Source organism: Pangasianodon hypophthalmus, chromosome 3, assembly GCF_027358585.1.
Source record: "Pangasianodon hypophthalmus isolate fPanHyp1 chromosome 3, fPanHyp1.pri, whole genome shotgun sequence".
Lineage (NCBI taxonomy): Eukaryota > Metazoa > Chordata > Actinopteri > Siluriformes > Pangasiidae > Pangasianodon > Pangasianodon hypophthalmus.
Window position 1 is genome coordinate 14846028 of NC_069712.1, and position 21292 is coordinate 14867319.

At 38.1% G+C, this 21292-nt stretch overlaps 1 protein-coding gene across 10 annotated transcripts in view; it reads right to left on the reverse strand.

Annotated features, from left to right (window-relative positions):
- The window catches only part of kcnq5a (potassium voltage-gated channel, KQT-like subfamily, member 5a), a 126093-nt gene extending 106707 nt beyond the window's left edge, over positions 1-19386 (reverse strand). For 5 of the 10 annotated variants that reach the window (XM_026939760.3, XM_053232492.1, XM_053232486.1 and 2 more), the window contains exon 1: positions 17928-19385. In XM_026939760.3, the coding sequence (XP_026795561.3) occupies positions 17928-18220 (293 nt within the window). In that variant the 5' untranslated portion in view covers positions 18221-19385. Of the gene's footprint in view, positions 1-17927 lie in introns of all 10 variants that reach the window. The other 5 variants (XM_026939799.3, XM_053232490.1, XM_053232488.1 and 2 more) reach the window with 4 other exon arrangements.
- Between the last annotated feature and the right edge of the window lie 1906 nt (positions 19387-21292).

A 21292-nucleotide genomic window follows, 5' to 3' on the forward strand; every position in this document is an offset into this window, starting at 1 on the left:
CCATCCCTGCTCGACAACAAATTCATCTCTGTGAATCTGAATAGCTTGGTGGTTGTAAGCAGCTCGGACACTGACAATTAGGCAAGGGTGAGGGATGAGCATGTGTGAAAAGGAGAGAGAGAGAGAGAGAGAGAGCACTTAATATAGAATGTAATAGTGAGCAATTGGCTATGTCTGCAAACTGTTGCACATTCTGCATCACAGTGCAGCATAACACACTTGGAGGAAAGAGCTATTTGCCCCCATCTGGGTACATGACCTCACAGATGGCCATGATTGGCTAGTTTGACTGTGATTGACAGGGGAGAGAGCATATACCGTCCCTCCCACCCAGAGAGTACAACCAAATTTCCTCCCTTGGCTCCCGGCCATGGATGGCTGTGGCATGGTCAGGATTCAAACTCACAATCTCTCCACCAGGGAGAGAAAGATTTTCTGTTGTGTCTATCGGGAGCAGCTCCCATTTTAATGTACTAAAACATACAGAAGTATATAAACATCACAGTATCAATAAAAACTAATGCTATCCATCTAACTCTAAAGAAGAATTCACAGGTTCTCCACTCAGCTGTGTGAATCAGAGGCAGCAGGTATCGGAAGAGATTGAGGGTGGGATGTACGCTGTGTTAACTGGGCCAGACACACTGATGTATTACAACAGTTTGGCTTCCAGCATCAAAGTTGGTGTGTCTGTTTAGATTGTCTAAGCAGACAATGATGGAGCCAGGTGCCCATTTGATGTCATGTCGTTTTCCTCTGATTGAATATGAGACTTAGGAGAGGATGACAGGGGATCATTTGTTTCCACAGGTCTATACAGCAGTCATAAACGCCCAGCCTTAGTTGGACTCACCTCAAAATAATGAGTATTGTATATGAGAGCTTCACAGCATGTGATTATGCTTAAAAGGCCAGTGCATAATCAGCCAGCTACAGCCTAGAAAATCCAGTTTCCAAGACAACCATGAGGCTGCCAGTCAAAACGAAAGATATTTATATAAGAAACTGACCATGGGCAATTCCCATCCAGTAGTCTGTATGAGTCTGATACACTTATGATCAGATGCTAAATTACACTCTAACTTTTAAAATATTTTTATTCCAGAATGTGCATGGCTAAATAAATACAAATATGTGGCATGTGTTTTAGCTCTTTCTAACACCATGAGAGATGGCTACTAAATATAATGAATATAATAAAATATAAAGTATAAATATAATAAAATTAATCCTAAGAAAAAACATAATCGTGTCTCTTTATATGTACACATTTCCTTATGAATAAGGCAGCGTGCTAACACTGGGACTGTGGTTGTGCTTCACAGTTCAGTCTGTGTAAAAGACAGAGCTAATAATGACAAGACAAACTGGATAGAGTGCTCTTTTCAGTGAGCAGGTTTTGATTTATGTATCATTATTCCCAGAGCACATTAGAAGCCATATGCTCCAAATGCAGAAGGCGTGTTCTGTTTACTTTGTACCATTAGGCAGAGTCCTTTCCTTAATAATGAAATAAAAATGTGATTTATAATGGAAAAAACAATGAAAGCATGACACTGGGATAAAAGGGGGAGCAAGAGCAGATAAAAGCATTGCAACTTTATGAGCTGGCCACACACTAAATTCAGCAATTACTTCAAGATGGAAAAAAACCTTTGACTTCATTTCTTTTTACACTGACAAACATACATTTGTCATTGTTTGGGTCTCAATTAGCCAAGCAGTGAATGATAAAACCATTTATGAAGACATGAACACCACAGAAAGAGGCTGAAAATCTGTGTTTCTCAATCCACACCAAGTTTATATCTAAGAGAGAAAGAAATAAAAATCCAATAAACATTTATTTTATCCTTGAATCTGAACAAGATTTGTCAAATGTCTCCAAAGACTAAATTTACCTCACCAACCAAACTAAAACAGTACTATTACCACCCTCAGCCCCTATAAAACCAAATACACACGTGAAAATGAAAAGTGAAAATGCCTGCATAGTCAGCATAGGTGGGACATGTTCATCTCCATATCATTCAGAGCAAAGCATCCACCATCAGATCACCTTCAGTACAGTCCTTCAATTAATGTTAGATTTATAATAACCTTCTGTCAAACACTGGCTTAGCGGCCACAAAATTATAACCAATAGTTATATGGCTTAGTGCCCAAATGTCAGTGTAATTAGGCTGCAGACAAGACACTTCAGAATGAGAAACATGTAGCACTTAAAAGGACGTATATCTTCTTTATAAAACAAAAAAACCTGCCCAAGTGGTCTGATGTTTGATTAATAGATCTGAGTGGAAATGAAAGAATGTTTGACTTGACACGACTAATTGTGAGAGTTTATTAGTAAGATAATGAGAAAATGAGTGTGTGCAGATGAAAGGTTCAACTGGAGAAGAATACTTACATCCATGTATTTATAGCTCTCATCTGTAGTAGATAGAGAGGCCATAGGCACTTGGGCAATAGACGTCCTCAGCAAGGTAGAGAACTGTGAGCAAAACAACTGATATAATGATAAATTGTAGTATCGTAGTAGCATTGCTTTTATTTTGGGATTCCAACCAGGAATGCATCTAATTAAATACGAGGAACAGCAGAGAGGCTTTTAAAAATGTAGGAATGTAGGACTGTTGACTACAGATATACCACGAGAAAGTCTGCATTCAATTTCGCTCTGCAATCAAATGGAGTAAAACTGGACTGAGGGGCTTCCCAGTGGCGTAACAGAAAAACCCTGCCATTAGGTGATCAAGGTCAAATAATTCCACAGCCACCCGTGGCCGGGATTTCAAGAAATTGGCCCTGTTCTCTGGGTGGAAAGGGTATCAATCTGTCAATCAGTACAACACTAAGCAATCATGGGCATCTGTGAGCTTATAGTGTATATACAGAAGAAAACAGGTAGCACATTCCTCTGAGTGTGTTCAGCTGCCCTGTGAGATCTGGAGTAGAGGTGTGTGTGTGTGTGGGAATGTTCTTTTAATCCCACTCTTGCTAGTTCCCAAAGGAATCCTGACCAATCCTGTCCACTCCTGCAGTTATTCTGGTTTGCACCCACCCATAATATTTTTGGGCAAACCAAGTCGGTTCTATTACTCAAAATATAAACAAATTAGTCATTTAAACCGTAGTAGCCCTGACCAGAATAAACCAGTAATCATGTCGTGCAGTGCCACATGAGCAACTCCCATGTTGATGAACATGCCTCTCTTTCTTCCATGTTCTTCATATCAATGTATGTCTATATACGGTATTTTCAAATGAATGTTAAAAAAAACCCTGGCTTTTGCTATTTTTTTGTCAGGCTCTGTAGATCCCTAGGTGTCCCAGTCCCTATGCACACCTCTAATCTGGAGGTTTCTCACCTTCTCTAACTGTACATTTAGCAGAAAACACACACACAGGAAGCTGTAGAACACTGATAGAGCACCAGAAATGTATGAATCTAAGGAGCCAATGCTAGAGATGACAGGTGCCTAATAAAACAAACCCACCCGCTGCTCTACAACTACACAACTAAACAAGCACAGTTTATTCTCATGAGAGTTATAAAAGAGCTCACAAAACGTACCTGCTCTATTTACGCTAAATTTCCTTCTTCACACATTATTAAAATGCTCTGTAGGGCACTAAAATAATCACTGAAATTGTCCTTGTGAAGTGGTGTGTCAGTATAAACAAATGGAGCAATAAAAGAAACTGTTGGCTAAACAGCACCTCACAGAGAGATAATACACCACTGAGAATTTCATGTGTTACCATGAGAACTGGGGAGAAGCTGGAACATCGGCAGACATCCTGATCAGAAAAGAGCATCACTGTTTCACATACCACTGTTTCACAAACCACTCCATTTGATTGGAGCATAGCAGTGATAAAACCACTTTTACTGCACCAAGAATTCTGAATCATGATGGATATTAGCAGAACCATCTATAAATGTGCTGTATACACAGTTAATAACAGTTGTTCTTTTTCACCTCCCTTTTTGTTTTTAAAAATTTACTAATGCCAAACTTGTATGTGATAATAAATGACAGACAAAACAATTATGTAATATTAGTTGTTAACAGCACCCTGTAATTTGTGTCTTGATATAGCTGTAATGTTCTGTAATTTGTAAAACAATCTGCATTTAATTTTTTTTAATATAAATCTTTATTTTATTAATCAGTTACTGCCACAAGGATGTTTAATATTATCATGGCACTTTCAGGTTTATAAGTTTTGGATCGCAAACACTCAAGCATCTGAAATGACTGCAGAATCTTCCTTGCTATAACACAAATAAGGAACATAAAAAGAAGTCAAATATCACATTTGTAAACACACAAACAGATGCACACAAATTCACATTGATAATTATGTAGTTCAGTTAGATTTGTACAACTTGTTCCAACTACATGTCTGCACGCACCATAAGCATCCTTCAGACAGCACCAGACTCCGATAATTTCATCTGGTTAATGTGAGGGATTTCTTTTCACACTTGTGTGCAGTCGCACAGATAGAAAGAGGGAGACAGACAGACAGAGAGAGAGAGCGAGAGAGAGGAAGAGATGGTAAACATCAGGAAAATTTTGATTATTTACTCAAATGAAGACAAGTAGAAAAGAAATCACTTAAACAGAAAATAAATAAATAATTTACAGGTATCTATTCTTGGAAGAAGTGATTAAAATTCAACTTTACAAAAACAACAAATAACACCAGCCTCAAATCCCTACCTAAGACTCAGCTCAGCTGAAAAATGACTTTTTTCCCACCAAACGTAACCTCCTATCTGGCAAAGCAAAGTGTGTGTGTGGTGTCCTACTCACTTTTACCCCCATTGTCCCTGTCACTGTTTCCCTCTGGCACAAAGAGTGATGGGGCATATGGCCAAAGCCACCAGTGGCTGGAGATCATCTCCAGGTTTCCTGTGGGCCTGCGGCTGTTCAGTGCCAGTCAGAACCATGCTATAACAGACACCCCCACCTCTGCAACTCGCTCTGGCTTTTATCTGATCTCAGGTGCCTCCACTAATGGCTTAATGTTTCCTCTGTCCTTTCAATCAGTGCGTTTCCATTTTCTCTTTAATGTCTGATTCCCACGCGCTTAAGTATACAGTGGCCTTTCGGAGACATCATCATGTTTCTCATGTTGGTAAAGCATCACTTCCTTTATTTTACAAGGTCAGTGGCAGCAGGACAGAATGTACTCACTGCAGACACTTCATGGAGCATGTTGCCATTCTTCGTATTTTTAAACTTGACAGTTGTCCCTGGTGAGGCTTGTCTATTGCATTGAGGCCAGGCTTCCAGGATCCAAAACTTTTGAGGCTGGGGTTGAGGCTTGGGCTGTAGCCTCAGCTGAAAACATGTTTAGTGGACTGGGTGGTCTAGCTGTTGTACTGGGAAGCACAAATAAGAGTAAGGACCTCTCGGATCTATGCTCAGTGGCCCAACACAAACAGGAGCAGGAATGTGGAGCTCCAGCAGTCTAATATGAGTACCTCAGCAGAGCAAGATGCAGAAAGCAGATATCAAGTGCCTCATAGCCTCATACTTCAGGGATTATGAGTAAATAAAAGTTATATATAAATCTCTCATAAAAAAATCTTAATTATCCAATAAAACCTATTATGACGCTTGGTTTTCCATCTTCAGCCGAGTGCCAAGAACAATAATTCTATTTCACAATCCTCACCAGAGCACAAACACACTCTTTCAATCTTTCAGCAAATCCAAAATGCAATTTTATCTGTATTAAACCCATGTCACTGTGTAGATTTAAAAACTAGACATAGAAGAAACTACATTCTAAATGGGAAGCAACATTATAAAAATCTAAATGTGTGCAGAATGAATAACCCACAGATGGTCTCTCTTGCCAGCCTATTCTCTTATTCTGCGCATGAAAGATTTGATACTGTGCTGATTTTACATTTAAACAGTGTCTGCCCTGCACATAATAGTTAGCGTAGTAGCGTAGTTTTTGGATTGTCTGCTAGATATTTTTGAAAGAATTATTGCACATTTTAGTAAACAGTCATTCAATATCTCTTCATTATCTATTAATTAAAACATTTATCATTTTAGTTGATTCTCAGTGTACATGCCATGTCCCTGATGTGGGCAACAGCCTTTTGTATGCCAGATTTAAGAAAATGACAGCAAACCGTATTGAGCTAACTTATCTTAAAATGTCAATTGAATCCTGTTCGTCATGTATAACCTACGCATAATAAACCAAAAGACAAATTAAACACAATCTGAACCGGAGAGTGTATTAAAAGCTTGCTTTAATCATGATACTATTAATAATGGCTGGTAATCCACAGCACTGAAGGAGAAGCTTGGTGGTAAGTGAGTTTCAGGCTGTTGGGGCGAAGTGTTCATTAAGAGCTGCTGTGATACAGGCAGGGTGTCTGATCTGTGCCCAGAAAAGAGACAGGACTTGCGAGGGAGTTTCACTGCACAGTAATATGTCACATCTTATCGGTTAAGGAATTTAGCAGTGTTAACTCTCCACATTTGGAGAAGACAAAATGAACTGATTTTGTTTGGCTTGTGTAGAGTAAAATTATCAGCTCTTTGAATGCCTGTTGTTTCTCAGAGTCAGGACTTGGATGAAAAACAGATGTTGGCATGATTATGGTGAGTAATACTGTAAATAAAGTTTTTTTTTTTTAATTTTCTGGTAGCAAATTAAGAAAGGTAAATCTACGACATGGCTTTAGAAGAGTGACGTGATCAAAGGCTACTAACAAAGAAAACTTCAAAATGGATTTTTATAACAAAATAAAGTTCTTAGGTTGTGTAAGCACTAATAATCCACAGTGACACAATATTCCATCTTTTATGTGCTGAAAAATGTGCACGTATGGTAAGATTAAAGCAAACTATCAGAAACATACTGTATTCAAGATTATCACTTGACTGTTTTTATTTTCCCCCCATAGATGTTTATATTATTTATGAATATATTGACCTGCATTGTCAAAATACACTGAAAATGACCTGTTAATGATTTATAATTTAATCATACCGTTAAGCATAACTGAAAAAAAAAATGTAAAAAAGAATAGCAGCTAAGCAATTCCTCCATTTTATAGGGTGCTCTTTGCAATAAAATTCATAGTCTAACTAATTCATAGTCAACTTTATAAATGCAATTTCAAGTACTTTGCATCAGGATAGAGGTATTTAATTAAGTCTTTTGCATTAACAAAATTTTATACTTTATACATTTATTTATTAGTTTAGAAATTGTAACAGCAACAGTTAGCTAGTTATCTAGCTATGTAGTTACAAGCCAAAAATACAAAAAACAAAACAATTATGTTTCTCTTATTTAATCCCAGTGTACTCTTCAGTATACTGAAGTGATTCAGGGTAAATGTATCTTCACTAATAGAGCAAAATGGCATCAGCTCTTCCAAATGGGAAGTGAGAATGCTTTTACAATACAAGCCAGACATTTTCAAATAAATACAAATATGAAAAGACAGGATTTATCACCCTTTTTCTTTTTGCATGGTCATTACTTGGCTCTTTCTGATTTCCAGTAAAATTGGACCAACTCCAAATGCTATTATGGAAACTCACGGATTGGAAATATAGCAGTGGTATTAAAATTGTGTGTGTTTACCAGAAAGTGTTGAAAGGGGGAACACAATCTACTTCTCAGAAGACATTTGTAAACCAAACTGTTCTGCACAGACTGAAGGCATATATAAAAACATTGCAGGAAATATATTGAAGTTTTTTTACTTTGTATTATGAACAAATATATACAATACACTACTTTTTATATAATAATAATTTTACCAGATACTGTAAAATAGACTTCATTTGACAACAATTGACTCATTCAGACTGAAAAAAAGACTTTGCCTATAAGCAGTCAGTAAACTGCCCTGAATGAGTGACTAAAAGAATGAAGGAATGAAAGAGTAAGGAAGAATATAAGGAACAACTTGTAAGTTCTGACTTCTTTAGTCCTTGAAAGAAATGTATTATCCCTGTAGTGACTGTATTCAAAAAAACTACATACTATTACATATCTTATATATGTGTGTGTGTGTGTGTGTGTGTATATGTATATATATATATATATATATATATATATATATATATATATATATATATATATATGTACAATAGTACCTTAACAGAGAACTACATGGGAGACACTAAGAAACATTGTATACTTCAATAATGCAAAAATGCAAATTTTATTTTTTTTTAAAAATCAGCTAGCAAAGGTTTGTGGTATGTGGTATATGATGTACCATTGGGCAAAGATTATTTCAGTCATACACTTTGATGTATGTTACACAGTTTTGCTGCCAGTTCCTTTAAATGTTGTTACTCTTTATCAGACACCATATAAAAGGATAACAAGCCAGACTAAATAAGCTGATCCTGATGTTCCTGATTACAAATGGAAAAGCTAGCATTGTTAAATATATCTCATTAGCAGTTAAGCATATGTGCAAAGATTCCGTCCTCACGGCACATCAAAGCAAGTTCATGAAAAATCACCACAACAAAAGCAGAATCTTGAAAAAGGCCAATAAAACGTCTGTGTTCATGACACCACAGCTCTCTTTTTTACTCTTCGCTGCTTGCAAAAGAGATTAAAAGAAGGCAGACTATTTAATGTTTGAACAAATTTCCAACATGAATTGGTCTGAAAGTGTTACATTATTTTTCTTTGTGTAGTCATATGTACACTGACCAACCCTCGCTGGTTAAATCACAGGAGCACACAATGACACTTAACATGAGGGAACATTTGTGGTTAGTTTAAAACATGGACTCCATCACAGTAAGAACCTAATGTACCGTACTGTAGGTCATGCTGAACCTCTGGTCACCAGAGTATTTAATACTAGTAACGGAAACAAGGCCACAAAAACATCACTTCAAGAGACAGGTCTGGGAAACAGAAAAAAGAACCAAACAATAAAAATCAAAACGAGAAAGAGAGAATTATTTCTAAGATGTTTTTATCTCAGTAAGAGAGTCTGCTTCCATTAAGACTGCGCTCCTGTAACCATCGCAAACCATGAAAGCAATATGGAATCTTTTATGTTTTATTTAACTTTTGTGGGATTCAAAATGGAGAAGAATCAGAACTGCAGTCAAAGAGGAATGTACTTGACTAATTCAAACATCACTAGCATGCCATGATCAAAGCAGCGCGCAAGAGTAAATGGGAACGCAGCACAACATCCTCCACATGTACTGCTGCGAAACAGCTTCATAACTGCATCAGAAGAACTCCATTTTGATGATGAAAAAAAAGGATGAGGCACCAATACGCCAGCAGGTTCACTGCTCCTCCTGCCTCTCAAATGCAGGACCGCTGTGCATCAACTGTAAAACTTGTATCTAGAAATAAACTAAGAGAAAAAAATTGTATCATGATGAATAATCACTACTCCTACGGGTAACACTAATAAAACATCCTGAATACTTCCTTCCTCTTTTTCTATTCACAAACAGTCAGCATGATTCAGTCAATTCTATACAGAACCCCAGAGTACTTTTGGAAGCAATGAAGAAAGAAATCAACTCGGTTATTTCTAGAGATGCACCAAAAATTTCAGCCACCAAAAATTTTCTTTGAAAGAGAAAAAAATGACTGAAATTTTTGAAAGAAATTTGAATGTAAATATGTCTACAGCCATTTCTTACAACTCATTTCAATGGGAATGGTCATTTGAACGTGATCAAAACACTGCTTGTTTGCTCTGCTCTACTGCGCAGGTCTGCACAGACACATTCACAGAGTTTGAGCGGCAGCAGTGAAAATATCAGCTATGTGGAGTAGGGCTGGCTGATACGACATAAATAGCATGTCATGGTACATGAATACATTTCTATGACAGTAATAAATAAATACTGTTACTAACAAACTGCAAGGAAAACAGTAGTAACAGTTTAGTAAAAGCTAAAAAAATTAATAATTTGTAACAATTAAGTAACAAATTACTTGAAATTGAAAAGGGAAAAAAATCTGAGAATTATAATCAATTCTAATATTAAATAAAAATAATTTACAATTAAATTTGTTTTGTTTTGTTTACAATTTTAAAGATTCAGTGCAATATATGAACATCAAATCAGCTATTTCCAATCTGTTCATAGCTATTTAAAATAAAAATTAGTTAAAAAAAAAGCTATTTCAGAAAAGTGTATCGTGAAATAATTTATCACAATATCAATATTATATCATCATTTTACCAAGCCCTAGTGTGCAATCATTTCATGTTTTCTCCAAGGGATGTTAGATAAGCTATTTGTGATCACTGTAAATACTTCTTTCTTTTTCCCCCTTCTTTCTTTTGTAGATATAGCAATACATTCATTCATTCATTCATTCTTTCCTTCATTCATTCATCTTCAGTAACTGCTTAAATGCTTCCATGGAAACCTGTTCATTTGCCTGAATGGTGAAGCGTGTGTTTGACTCTCAGCTGTGAAGCACAGACACAACAGGGCGCAATAACAACGCAGGAATGCGTACTGTTTTTGGTCAGTGCCCATTTAGTCAGCGCACATTTCAGGCTCACAATAACTGAAACACATTTTATAAAATGAAATGCATAGTGTTGTAACTTTGTGATTAACAAAGAGTAAGATTTTATTAAACTATTTGAGCTATAGGTAGGTAAAGAAAAATAATCACTTTCATTATATCTCAAACTATGTCCAGTTTAGAGGAAATGGCACTGAGCTGTTTGGAAGTTGAAAGAGTCGGCTCTTTTTGGTGAGCTGAGCCAAATGATCTGACTCACTAAAAAAGAGCCGGAATTCCCATCACTAATAGTTGTAGCTTACATTCATTAGCTCCTGGCGAAAGACATTTCAGCTCTCCATTTTACTGCTGAAAAAACAGTCTATTTTGTTTTGTTTTGTTTTTTTCAGTTTCTGCTTTCAGCCCTGTTTTCAGCCAAGAATTTTCATTTCAGTGTATCACTAGTTATTTTCCATCACTCATTCATGGGAAATAATTGAGCTAATACAAACTATTTTTGAACAAATGTTATTGTTACTAAACTCAATGCCAATATTAATATGAATGAACTCTTGGAGCACAGTATGATGTACGTATATAATCACTTCTCTTCATCTCACGAGATCTCTTAAAGATTCACTTCAGCCAAAATAAATAATAAACATCAGTACATTTCTTGTAAATATGGCAACTTCCTCCTCACAGTGGTGACGCAGTAGTCTCTAGAGTAAGTCCTGATTCAATTCAATTCAATTTTATTTATATAGCTCTTTTAACAATGGACATTGTCACAAAGCAGCTTTGCAGGAATCTGGGTTTAAAATTTTAATTAAAATAATAAGCAATAAGCAAGACCGAGGCAATGGTGGCAAGGAAAAATTCCCTGAAAACCTCCCTAATGAAGTACATTTTAAGACTATTTGAGACTATTTGTGATCAATGTCCAAAGTGTTGCACACTCATAAATATGCTACTTAACAGGCTACACAGTGGTGCTGCTCGGGTTACTGTTTGTAGGTCTGCTCTGCGTTCTCCGGTTTCCCCCTACCTCCCAAAAAACATGCTGGTACGTGTATTGGCAAAATTGCCTATAGGTGTGAATGAGTGTGCAAATGTGTGTGTGACTCCCTGTGATGGGCTAGTGTCCCATCCAGTGTGTATCACGTCCTCATACCCAGTGTTTCTGGGATAGGCTCCAGTTCCATTGCAACACTAACCAGGATAAAGCAGTTACTGAATATGAATGAATGAAATTAAAGTGGCCATGAAAGGCACAAACTACATTTTGCAAAGTTATACATATTTTTCTCGGAAAACACTAAAAAACACATTAGATTTCATTTTTCATTAGATTTCTTTGTCTTCAATAAAGGAGAGAGTTATCTTGTTCTTTTAGTCTTATTTTACTGACTGACCATTAAAGGGTGTAAATGAGACAATGATATAAAATGCTGCACAAACATTGTTCCTGAAACATGCAATATTGCACTATACAATCATTATTAAACACTGGTTTTGTGCTAGCATTCACTTTTAATGGACAAAGGTGTTGTAATTGAAAAAGTATAAACTATACTTTTATAAAGCAATAAATCAGGGGAAACCACACAATACTGCACTCACAGCTACTTATAGGAAAGAAATTGTCCAGTAATGCTTATAAACTATATTCCATGCTGTGTATTCTCTTTTATGTGCTGTCAAAGCTGAGTATAGCCCTGCCGATGGGATTTCAGCTCTGTCTAATGTCAGGTGCCCCTCGAGGTGATCAAACAGTGTCGCTGTGAAAAGGTTTTCCTTCCACTATTCATACTCCCCCAGGAACACAGGCATGACACCATGTTTATCACCATCTCTTTGCACATATTCATGATCTGTAATTTGTTTGAGTTTGTCTCAGATCTTTTTTTCCATTGAGTGAGAGCCAGTGCTGGGTTTAATACACCTTTTAACTGTGAGAACTAGCAGCTTATGTTTTATTTCGAGAGACATGTTTTGACTATGATAGCAGTGGGAACCATCACAAATGAAAGAATCTGCACTGGTTAAAGTCAAAGTGATCATCACATCAAAGTGCCCAATGTCCTCATGGCCCACAAAATGATCATCCAATGCAGATTACTTCAACAGTCAGTGAATTCACAGGGTTTGTTCAGTTCTCATTCCCAGCCACACACTCAGTAAAGACAAAGCGGCATTATCAGATGACGGCCATGGATGGTACTCACTTGCATAAAGTGCACGGAATGACAGGTAACATTTCCCGTCACAAAACAGGATCTGTAAACCTTGGTAGCCCTGTAAGTTACATACACCATATGGACCAAACCATAGAAAAATATGGATCCTTTAAAAAAAGTTCTGCTTTTGGCTTTTCATCCACACTGAAACCACTGAAAATGAGTCTTTTTAAAGCACTCTCTAGCACTCATTCACACCGAGAGGCAATTTAGCATAGCTAGTCTGCCTACAGGAATGTTTTTGGGAGGTGGGAGGAAACCGGAGAACCCAGAGAAAACCAATGCGAACTTGGGGAAAACATGTGAAACTTCACAGAGACAGTAACCCAAACTCAAAATTAAACCTACGACCCTGGACCCTGAGACAGAAACACTATCCACCCAGATGGTGAGTTATTATAATTCATTATTTTACAATATTTATAATTCATTATATTTACACTATTTATATTCATTCTTTTATCTCTGTGTTCTCAATGCTGTTATATAGAGACATTAGACGGGGGTGTAGCACATCAAACTGCTTAAACTTCCTGGTCAGGTAGTTCATGCAATCTGCAAATGCTCAGCATAGATGTTACTATTTCAACAGCCAGGGGCAGTGAGAATCATCTGGATAACCCTCTTATGCATGTGAACATGCACACCTAGGCCTTCCACCAAAGTCATCAAATGACAAATGTCGCCTCATACACACATGCTGGACCACATGTACACCACATGGAGCTGCTTAACTGCTTGTGACTATGGTCGGAGCCGCAGATGACCTGTGCTTCACAGCATCTTCTTGGCATTAGCTTCGAGTTGGGTTTCTCATGAGTTAGATCTATGAACTGCTCTGAGTTTTTGCTCCGGAGCGGCACACATCTTTCATCCCAATAATGGCTTGGGTTCTTCCTCAGCGCCATTTCCTCTGAGCATTTCACATCCCCGCTGCCATCTAGCAAGCCTGTGAAGATGTGTCACTAGTGTGATTGAGTGGGTCTCCCTTGAAATACTGCACACTTTCTCCCTGAGTTAAAATGGCACACAGGAGCCATACATGTACCACGCATGTTATAGGGTGATAACTAAAGTTATGCACTTAGAAGTGGAAGGCAGGCCTGAGCTAGCAACATAAACACTTTACCACTATACCATTACATCAGGCAAGTATTAGTTAAAAGTTTTGGATACAGATGCACAAAGGCAGACATTCATGCTACGGAAAAGAAATAAAAAGTAAATTGGTTTCAAAAGATATAAGAAATGGCATCCAAAGAAATAACACTCGCTGTTATCAGGAGATAGAATCTTTGTTGAACTGACCTGGTCTGATCTAATTCATCATTGATTGGATGATTAATATTTGAATCTAATGGCTGTCAAAAGCTCAGTATTATTTTAGAGAATGGCACTCTTTTACACCATTTTATAACCAAATATAACCATTTTTGCAAGTGACACAGCATGTGCGTGGAATGCCACAGCTGCTCTATGATTCTATTCATTTTACACACATCAAGTATACAGAGAATAGAGCATTTCTTTCTGTGTGTTCTTGCACCGGTTTAGTAAAAGATGCACAAGTTTAGTATAAAGCGCAAATGTCTCTTCTGACTGTGTGATTATTACGAACATATAATCACATAAACTTTGTGCTGGTGTAAAATGGGCTGTGCGTACCTGGCTTTCTGAACCAATGTCATGATCCAAATCACGTCTACAATTAATTTGCTAATCCAGCCTATCTGCCCGGTTAAGTTTTACTACATTTCAGAACATTCAAAAAAAGTAAAACTATATCTATACATACAGTCCCCTCAGAGCTGTGAAGACTGCATTTGTTGTTAAAAAAGATAAACCAACATGAAAACGATAGAGCTGTCTATAGAAGAAAAGCAAGCCATTTTGTAGCTGTGAAAAGAGGGAAAACCAATACAACAATTTGGAATGAAAGTTGATGACAGAAACATTGTGAGAGCTGTGAAGAAAAACTCAAAATACAACAGTCAGTGACAGCACCAACAACCTCCACAGAGCAGGGGTGAAGATATCACAATCCACCTTTCAAGGAAGATGTTGAGAGCAGAAAAATAGAGGCCACACCACAAGATGCAAACCACTCATAAGCTGTCAGAATCAGAAGGCAAGACTGGAATTCATCAGGGGAAAAAGTGGAAGGTTTTAGACTGGCCAAATCAATCACCAGACTTAACCCACTTGAGCATGCATTTCGCTTTATAGACTATTTGTTCCAATATTTTTGCTTATCTAAAAATTGGGTGGTCTGCCACCAAACAAGCCATGTTCTAAGTTGAACAACTCTATACGTAAATATCAGGAAATGAAAGCTGAAATTCTGATATATGTCTCCTATTCGTCTTTTGTTCTTTCAGAGTATAGCGAAAACAAAGAATTGGCCTTGCTTTTCCTATACTTTCAAAAGGGACTATGCATATTAACTCCAAATCCATCCAAGAGGGATAACCAATCCTCCTGTCCACAAAAACAGAGACACTCAATAGGAAATGATTTGCTTCTACTCTTTGCTCTATTACGTGGTGCACAAATATAGACCGCAATCATGTCGGTCTCTGTCATAGCTCTTATTCTTATATTTCGTCAATTTGGGAGCGAAATATGTAGGAAGGTTGATAGACCTTTTCATCTCCCTCATTGCTGTAATTCATGCGGTGTATTAAGGAGAACAGATTTGTTTACAACAAGCAAAATGTCAGGACTAAAGAAATGGCATGAGTATTATAAATTTAGAGGAAGACCACAAGTGTTTGTTCAGCACAGCATGACGGCTAGCCTCAGTGAGCAAGAGTGACTGATATGACACTTGGCTCTAATAAGAGAGATTCCTGCACATGTCATAACCAACTGTGGAAATATTCTCATGTATCCGTGCATGAAGCAGGTGTAGCACTGTATCCGTGCATGAAGCAGGTTTAGTGGTGTTAATGTTGGGAAATGTGCTCAGCTGCAGCCCTGCAGGCAGTGTGAAAAGAACTAGTATACTGGCACATTGTCGTGACTTATACCAGCAGCCAAAGAACAGTCATTTTAATTTAATGGATAAAATTAATACTAATATAGCCTTCATGTCATCATGCTGAGACAAACCATGGTTCAGTTGTTCTCACATAGCTAATTTGGTTTGTCTAGTTTCAGTTCCTTGGCAAAGTTCACATTTCTTTCACAATCAAGTAGTTTTTGGATTACTGCTGGATAAAAACACATTTTAAACAATGCTATCTTCATTTTCAGTAGCAAAACAACATATCTGTTTCAATGTTGTCTTGTTGCAACATCAAAAACCATTCTTTGTACATCTTGGCTTAATGGAATAAATCCCATAAAAATATTCTTAAAAAAAAACCCAGCAGTATTCAGCAATCCTAGATATTAAATAGTGCATATAAAAGCAGGCAGTAACACCTACAATAAAACTGTACAGAAAAATAGACAATGCTAGAACCAAAATATACAGTGTACTTATGTTTAGTGAGGAGGGAAAAAACAGCTCTATTCAGTACTTCTAATAACAGACCAAGCAGCAACCAGCACACTTCCATTAGGTGAAAAAAATACAATGAATAAAATACAGCAAGTTGTAATATTTTTGGTGGCAATGTGCTCCAAACAGTATACCTGCATCTGAAGAAAGGAATTTCGCTTTGGCTTTGTCATTGGTTTCCCATCTCATGTTTCTCACGCAATTATCTAACTGCCTCAAAGCCTTAACAAAATCAAGCCTCACTAGCACTATTATAAAACTTCTGTTTTTCAAAAAATAACCCAACACTGTAATCTCTAATAAAACACCCAAACATCATTGTAGTTTTTACACATAATGCAGCTTTATAATGGATGAGCTCTCTTTGCTGAGAAACCGCTTCTTTGTTTTTCTTGGTCAGTTAAATCTATGATAAAAGTGTGATGTTCTAACTGGCGTGGGATGATGTGGTCTCTGCAGATGTAACAACTTAACCTCTGTAACCTCTGCTGTGCTGTCTGCACAAATAAAACAACAACATCCTGCCTTGCAACCCCTCTCAGCGCCCCAATCATACCAGCCAAGTGACAGCTCGCCTCCCCTGCTCACATTACACAGCAGCTTGAAGAACTCTCTTAAAAGGAGGTTTGAAGAAAGTCAAAACACTTTGCCACCAGTGGAGAAAAAGCAAAACGGTGTTTGCTTTCACTAAACAGCAAAATCCTGATTACTGAATTACCTTTCCTAGTGTTCATTTGTGCTAAGCGGGAATGAAATGAATGCCCTTAGGATTTTGGTGTGACCATTGGATAATACAGCAATAGAAAAACAGCCATGAAACCTCTCGCATGAATGCTAGAAGCTTGGGTAATACAGACATGTTAGATAAATGGCTAGTGAATGGAGTGAAATGACAGAACTATGACTTGATGCATTACAGCATTTTTACAGCTAAAACTAGGGATGCACTGAACATACTTTTCCCATTTTCAATATGATACTGACATCAGAGCTCTGAGTCTCAACCAATACCACATACTGACACATCACAACTTATGTTCAAGTCAGGATCTGTGTGGTCAGTCAACACACATGCTATTGACATAAAATGTAAGTCAGATAGTAAGTCAGTCAAAAACTTCATTTTAAGCGAGTATCTGTCCTATTACCAGTACTCCAATACTCAGTATGTGAGCAGTGCATCCCTAGCCAAAAAACCTTTTGAAAGTGTTGACAAGGACATGTAACACAAGTCCTAATATATTTTGCATTTGGACTGGCCACTCTGTGACTTATGTTGTTTGGGTCGGGAAAAAGCGAAGTACTCCCTATCACAACTGCTGTGTCGAAATGAAACAGTGCAGCATTTATTACTACAAACCACAATCTTTCACATTATCCCCAGAAATGTATAGAAAGGCCTGGTGATAATAATGCTTTGGATTCAAAGCCTTAATTAACATTAACATTAACATTGTGTGCACATTAACTTGTGTCAAGTGAGAGAAGTGAGGGAAGTCCTAAAAAAAACACAATAATGTCTAATGTAAAACAAAAAAGACAAAAAGGAATCATTCATCATATATGGTGATATAAATATGTGCGCACTAAATCAACAGGTGAGAGCTGAACAGATTCATGAGGTGCAACACATGCAGATTGTTGGGGGGGCGAGGGGGGGCACTCACACGAACGCGTGGTAGACGAAGGCCCAGGCGCGCGGTCTCTCCAGCACGTTGTACAGGTAGTTCTGCAGCTTCCGGTAGCGCGCGTTCCGCCGGCCGCTCTGCGCCCCGTACGCCAGCGGCTTGCCGAGCAGACTGAGACGGGCGCCGCGGGCTCTCCTCGCACTGTCGGCGCTGCTCATCGCCCTGCGTCCGCCCTCCACATCCTTCAGGCCGTAGTTCTCGGCCCGGCGCCCCGGAGACGCTTTCATCCAGAGGCCAGAGGTGCTTTCGTCGCCGCCGTGGTCGCGCGGCATTGCATCGCCAGCGCCGGCTGGACACGTGCGCTTGGCACCGGCAAGGCGCGCATATAAAGTGATGTGCAATGAAGAAACTTTGAGTAGAGCTTCGGTCACAATGCTCAAATTGTCATCAGCGGGATTGTCTTTATTAGAGCTCACCGGCTACAACGAAGTCTTTCTTCTGATGCGTTTCACCTGCTTACAAGCGGCGAGCATCCGCGCTGCTCTCGCTGTGTGTGCACGAGCCGCCTCGAACCCGGACTTCTGAACAAGTGTCACCATGTCAGTGGTAGAAATTTGATGAGGGGAGGGCACCTGCCGACATCAGCGTAAGCTTCTCGTTCCCCTCCCTCTGTCCCTGAGTGTGAAAGATACTCTCTTTTACTCCAGCCCAGAAACACACACACACACACACTCACACATACACGCGCGCGCTGAGCGGCTGAGAGACACTTCAGAGGAGCTGGATCCGTTATGAAGCTTCGCCACAACGCAGACGGAGCTTCTGTCACCTCCCGTAATTTACGCAAGAAATGAGGTAGGGCGTCATTCACAGATATTTAACGAAATATCACTTTGCAAAGTGTTTTTGCCACCTCAGATCAGCAGATCAGCTCGTCCTGTGAATGACCATTTATGTCAGTGTGAAAGCAGAGAGAGAGAGCCGTATACGGAGAGCTCTCTCTCTCTCTCTCTCTCTCTCTCTCTGAAGGAAGACATTAAGTTACGGACTAAATAACCGACCAAGTGCTCGACGAATTAAATAATAAAACTAATACCAAGGGGAAACTAAGTGTTTCAGGTAGTAACATTTACCCTAGAGAATACACTCATATACTATAACAGCTAATTAATTCAGAAACAAAGCTTCATATAGTTATTATACCCGAGAAGGAAAAAAGAAGGGCGCAAGCAGACATTAGCTTCAGTGACTTACTGCCTCATTCTCACTCACTGTAGAAGCAGCGCTTTCTCACAGAGGATGGATTACTTTGGGCTACTTTACAAGAAGCACAAATGAACAAGACTCGTCCGTATTTAGAGAGGAGTCATTTTTCGTATGTTTCCTGTCCTTTTTTGCCTGTTATACTGCCAGCTGTTAGCCCCTGAGTGAGTTTAATCAAGCTCCGGTTCCGCCATAGCCGAAGGACCGTCGCGCGCTCTTCATTCCTGCACACAGCGGTATTCACGCGGGAAGCCGAGCTCCTGTCACGCCAACCACGTGACCCACACAGCGCCAGTTGGTAGAGTACAGTACACACACACACACACACACTCTGTTGTTGGCTAGCTATCTTTGTGAAGAACTTCCACTGACAGTTATTAATACAGCTAATGAATTCTATGCCCACACCTGAGTCTAACAATAACCTTAACCCCTTAACCTTAATAACCAGAAGGAAACCTTTTGACTCTTTTATTTTATTACTTTTTTTTTTAAATAAAACAGCCAAATGTCCCTATGAGGTCAAAACAGTATGAGGTGAAAACAGTCTGATATACCTGTCCTTAAACTAAGTTTAAACATTAAACCACTAAAACATCTAGATATCACATACCTAATTCTGTTTACAAGTTATACTAGTAAATAGCATGTGACTACAAATGTGAAGATTAAAAGATAAGAGTTCAAAAAAGGGAAATAGAAATGGGGTTAAAAGAAAGAAAGAAAGAAAGAAAGAAAGAAGCATGGCACCAAAATCCAGTATGTTACTGTGTTTCTAACATGCCTTTGGGTTGGGCTGGGGGCCCAAAGTGAACACTGTTCAGCTCCTATTTCACAGTCGATTACGGGAATTTCACTTTGCTGATGTCATTAAATATGATATTAGATATAGCCTTACTTACAAAAATACTAATTAACATGATGTGTATGAGGCATGCAGACATCCAGCTAATGGCAGCACAGGTCAGCTCAAGGCTACGGAAAATAATTCAAACCGCTGCGAAAATTAAACATACACTTTAAATGCTAAAAATGTTTTTAGAAATTATGAAAGTGTAAATGCATATCAGCAGGTTCAGCAACTAATGGGAGATTTGAACATTTTAATAAATGATAGCTCTCATGGATATTTTCCTTACTTTTCCTTCCGAAAGCACACTGTACCTTTAATGTGATGGTAACTGGTGATAGTCATCATAGTCTTAGATTGAGTAACAATGTAATTTTCACATCACTGCTGTCCTGAACATACTTGGAAAATTAGTTGAATGGGCCTACCCCTTTTACAAGTGCAGATATGTTTTTCTTTAAGCACTGAGGTAATTGTTTTATGATGAATCAGTATTTTGGACCATTTAAACATCTTAAGACATCTAATTCAAAGCAGATACCTCTTTGCTACCTTTGTCTAGAAAAGCCTAAAGTACATAGAATGTTAATTTAAAATTACTGACAACTACGAATTTTGAATATTTTAATTTAAACAAATAATGCCAAAATGCTTGAGTAAATCAAATGCCTGAGAATAAAATAGTTTCACGTATAAAATACATATGGGTAAAATGTCGGTGGGGAAAGAATGGCAGCAATTTTCAGAATGTTACAAAATAAAATCTTTCCTAATTACTGAATGTACTTCATGTATTTAGAGATACACAGAGTTAGGCGTGACTGGGCTGTGGTGCCTATCTTCCAGCTTTACAACAGCTTATAATTATAAAAGCAGCATGCTCATTATATGCTTATTATAGATTATATGTAACAAACAGACCTGCACAAAAGTGATCATTCACATGAGTAATTATATAAACTCTAAGCATGCCATATTTGTGAATCAAGTTAATAATGAGCTTTTAAACTGCATGGTATTAAAGGTGCTACTGCTCTTTCATCTCTTACTTCAAGAACAGTCTTCTGAAATCCCGCCTGTGATTTTGCCAGAGGCTTTCATAGATGATAGCGTAAGATGGAAAATCCAAAGATATAGGTATATTTATGCATACAAATTTTCCATAAATGAAACATATTTTGCATCTCAGACTGTAGTTATGAAAAGAGTGAGATCATACGGATACACTTTTTTACTTGTGGTTTTGTCTATATAATGTAAAACACAAAAATATAACTATTCAGATGTCATG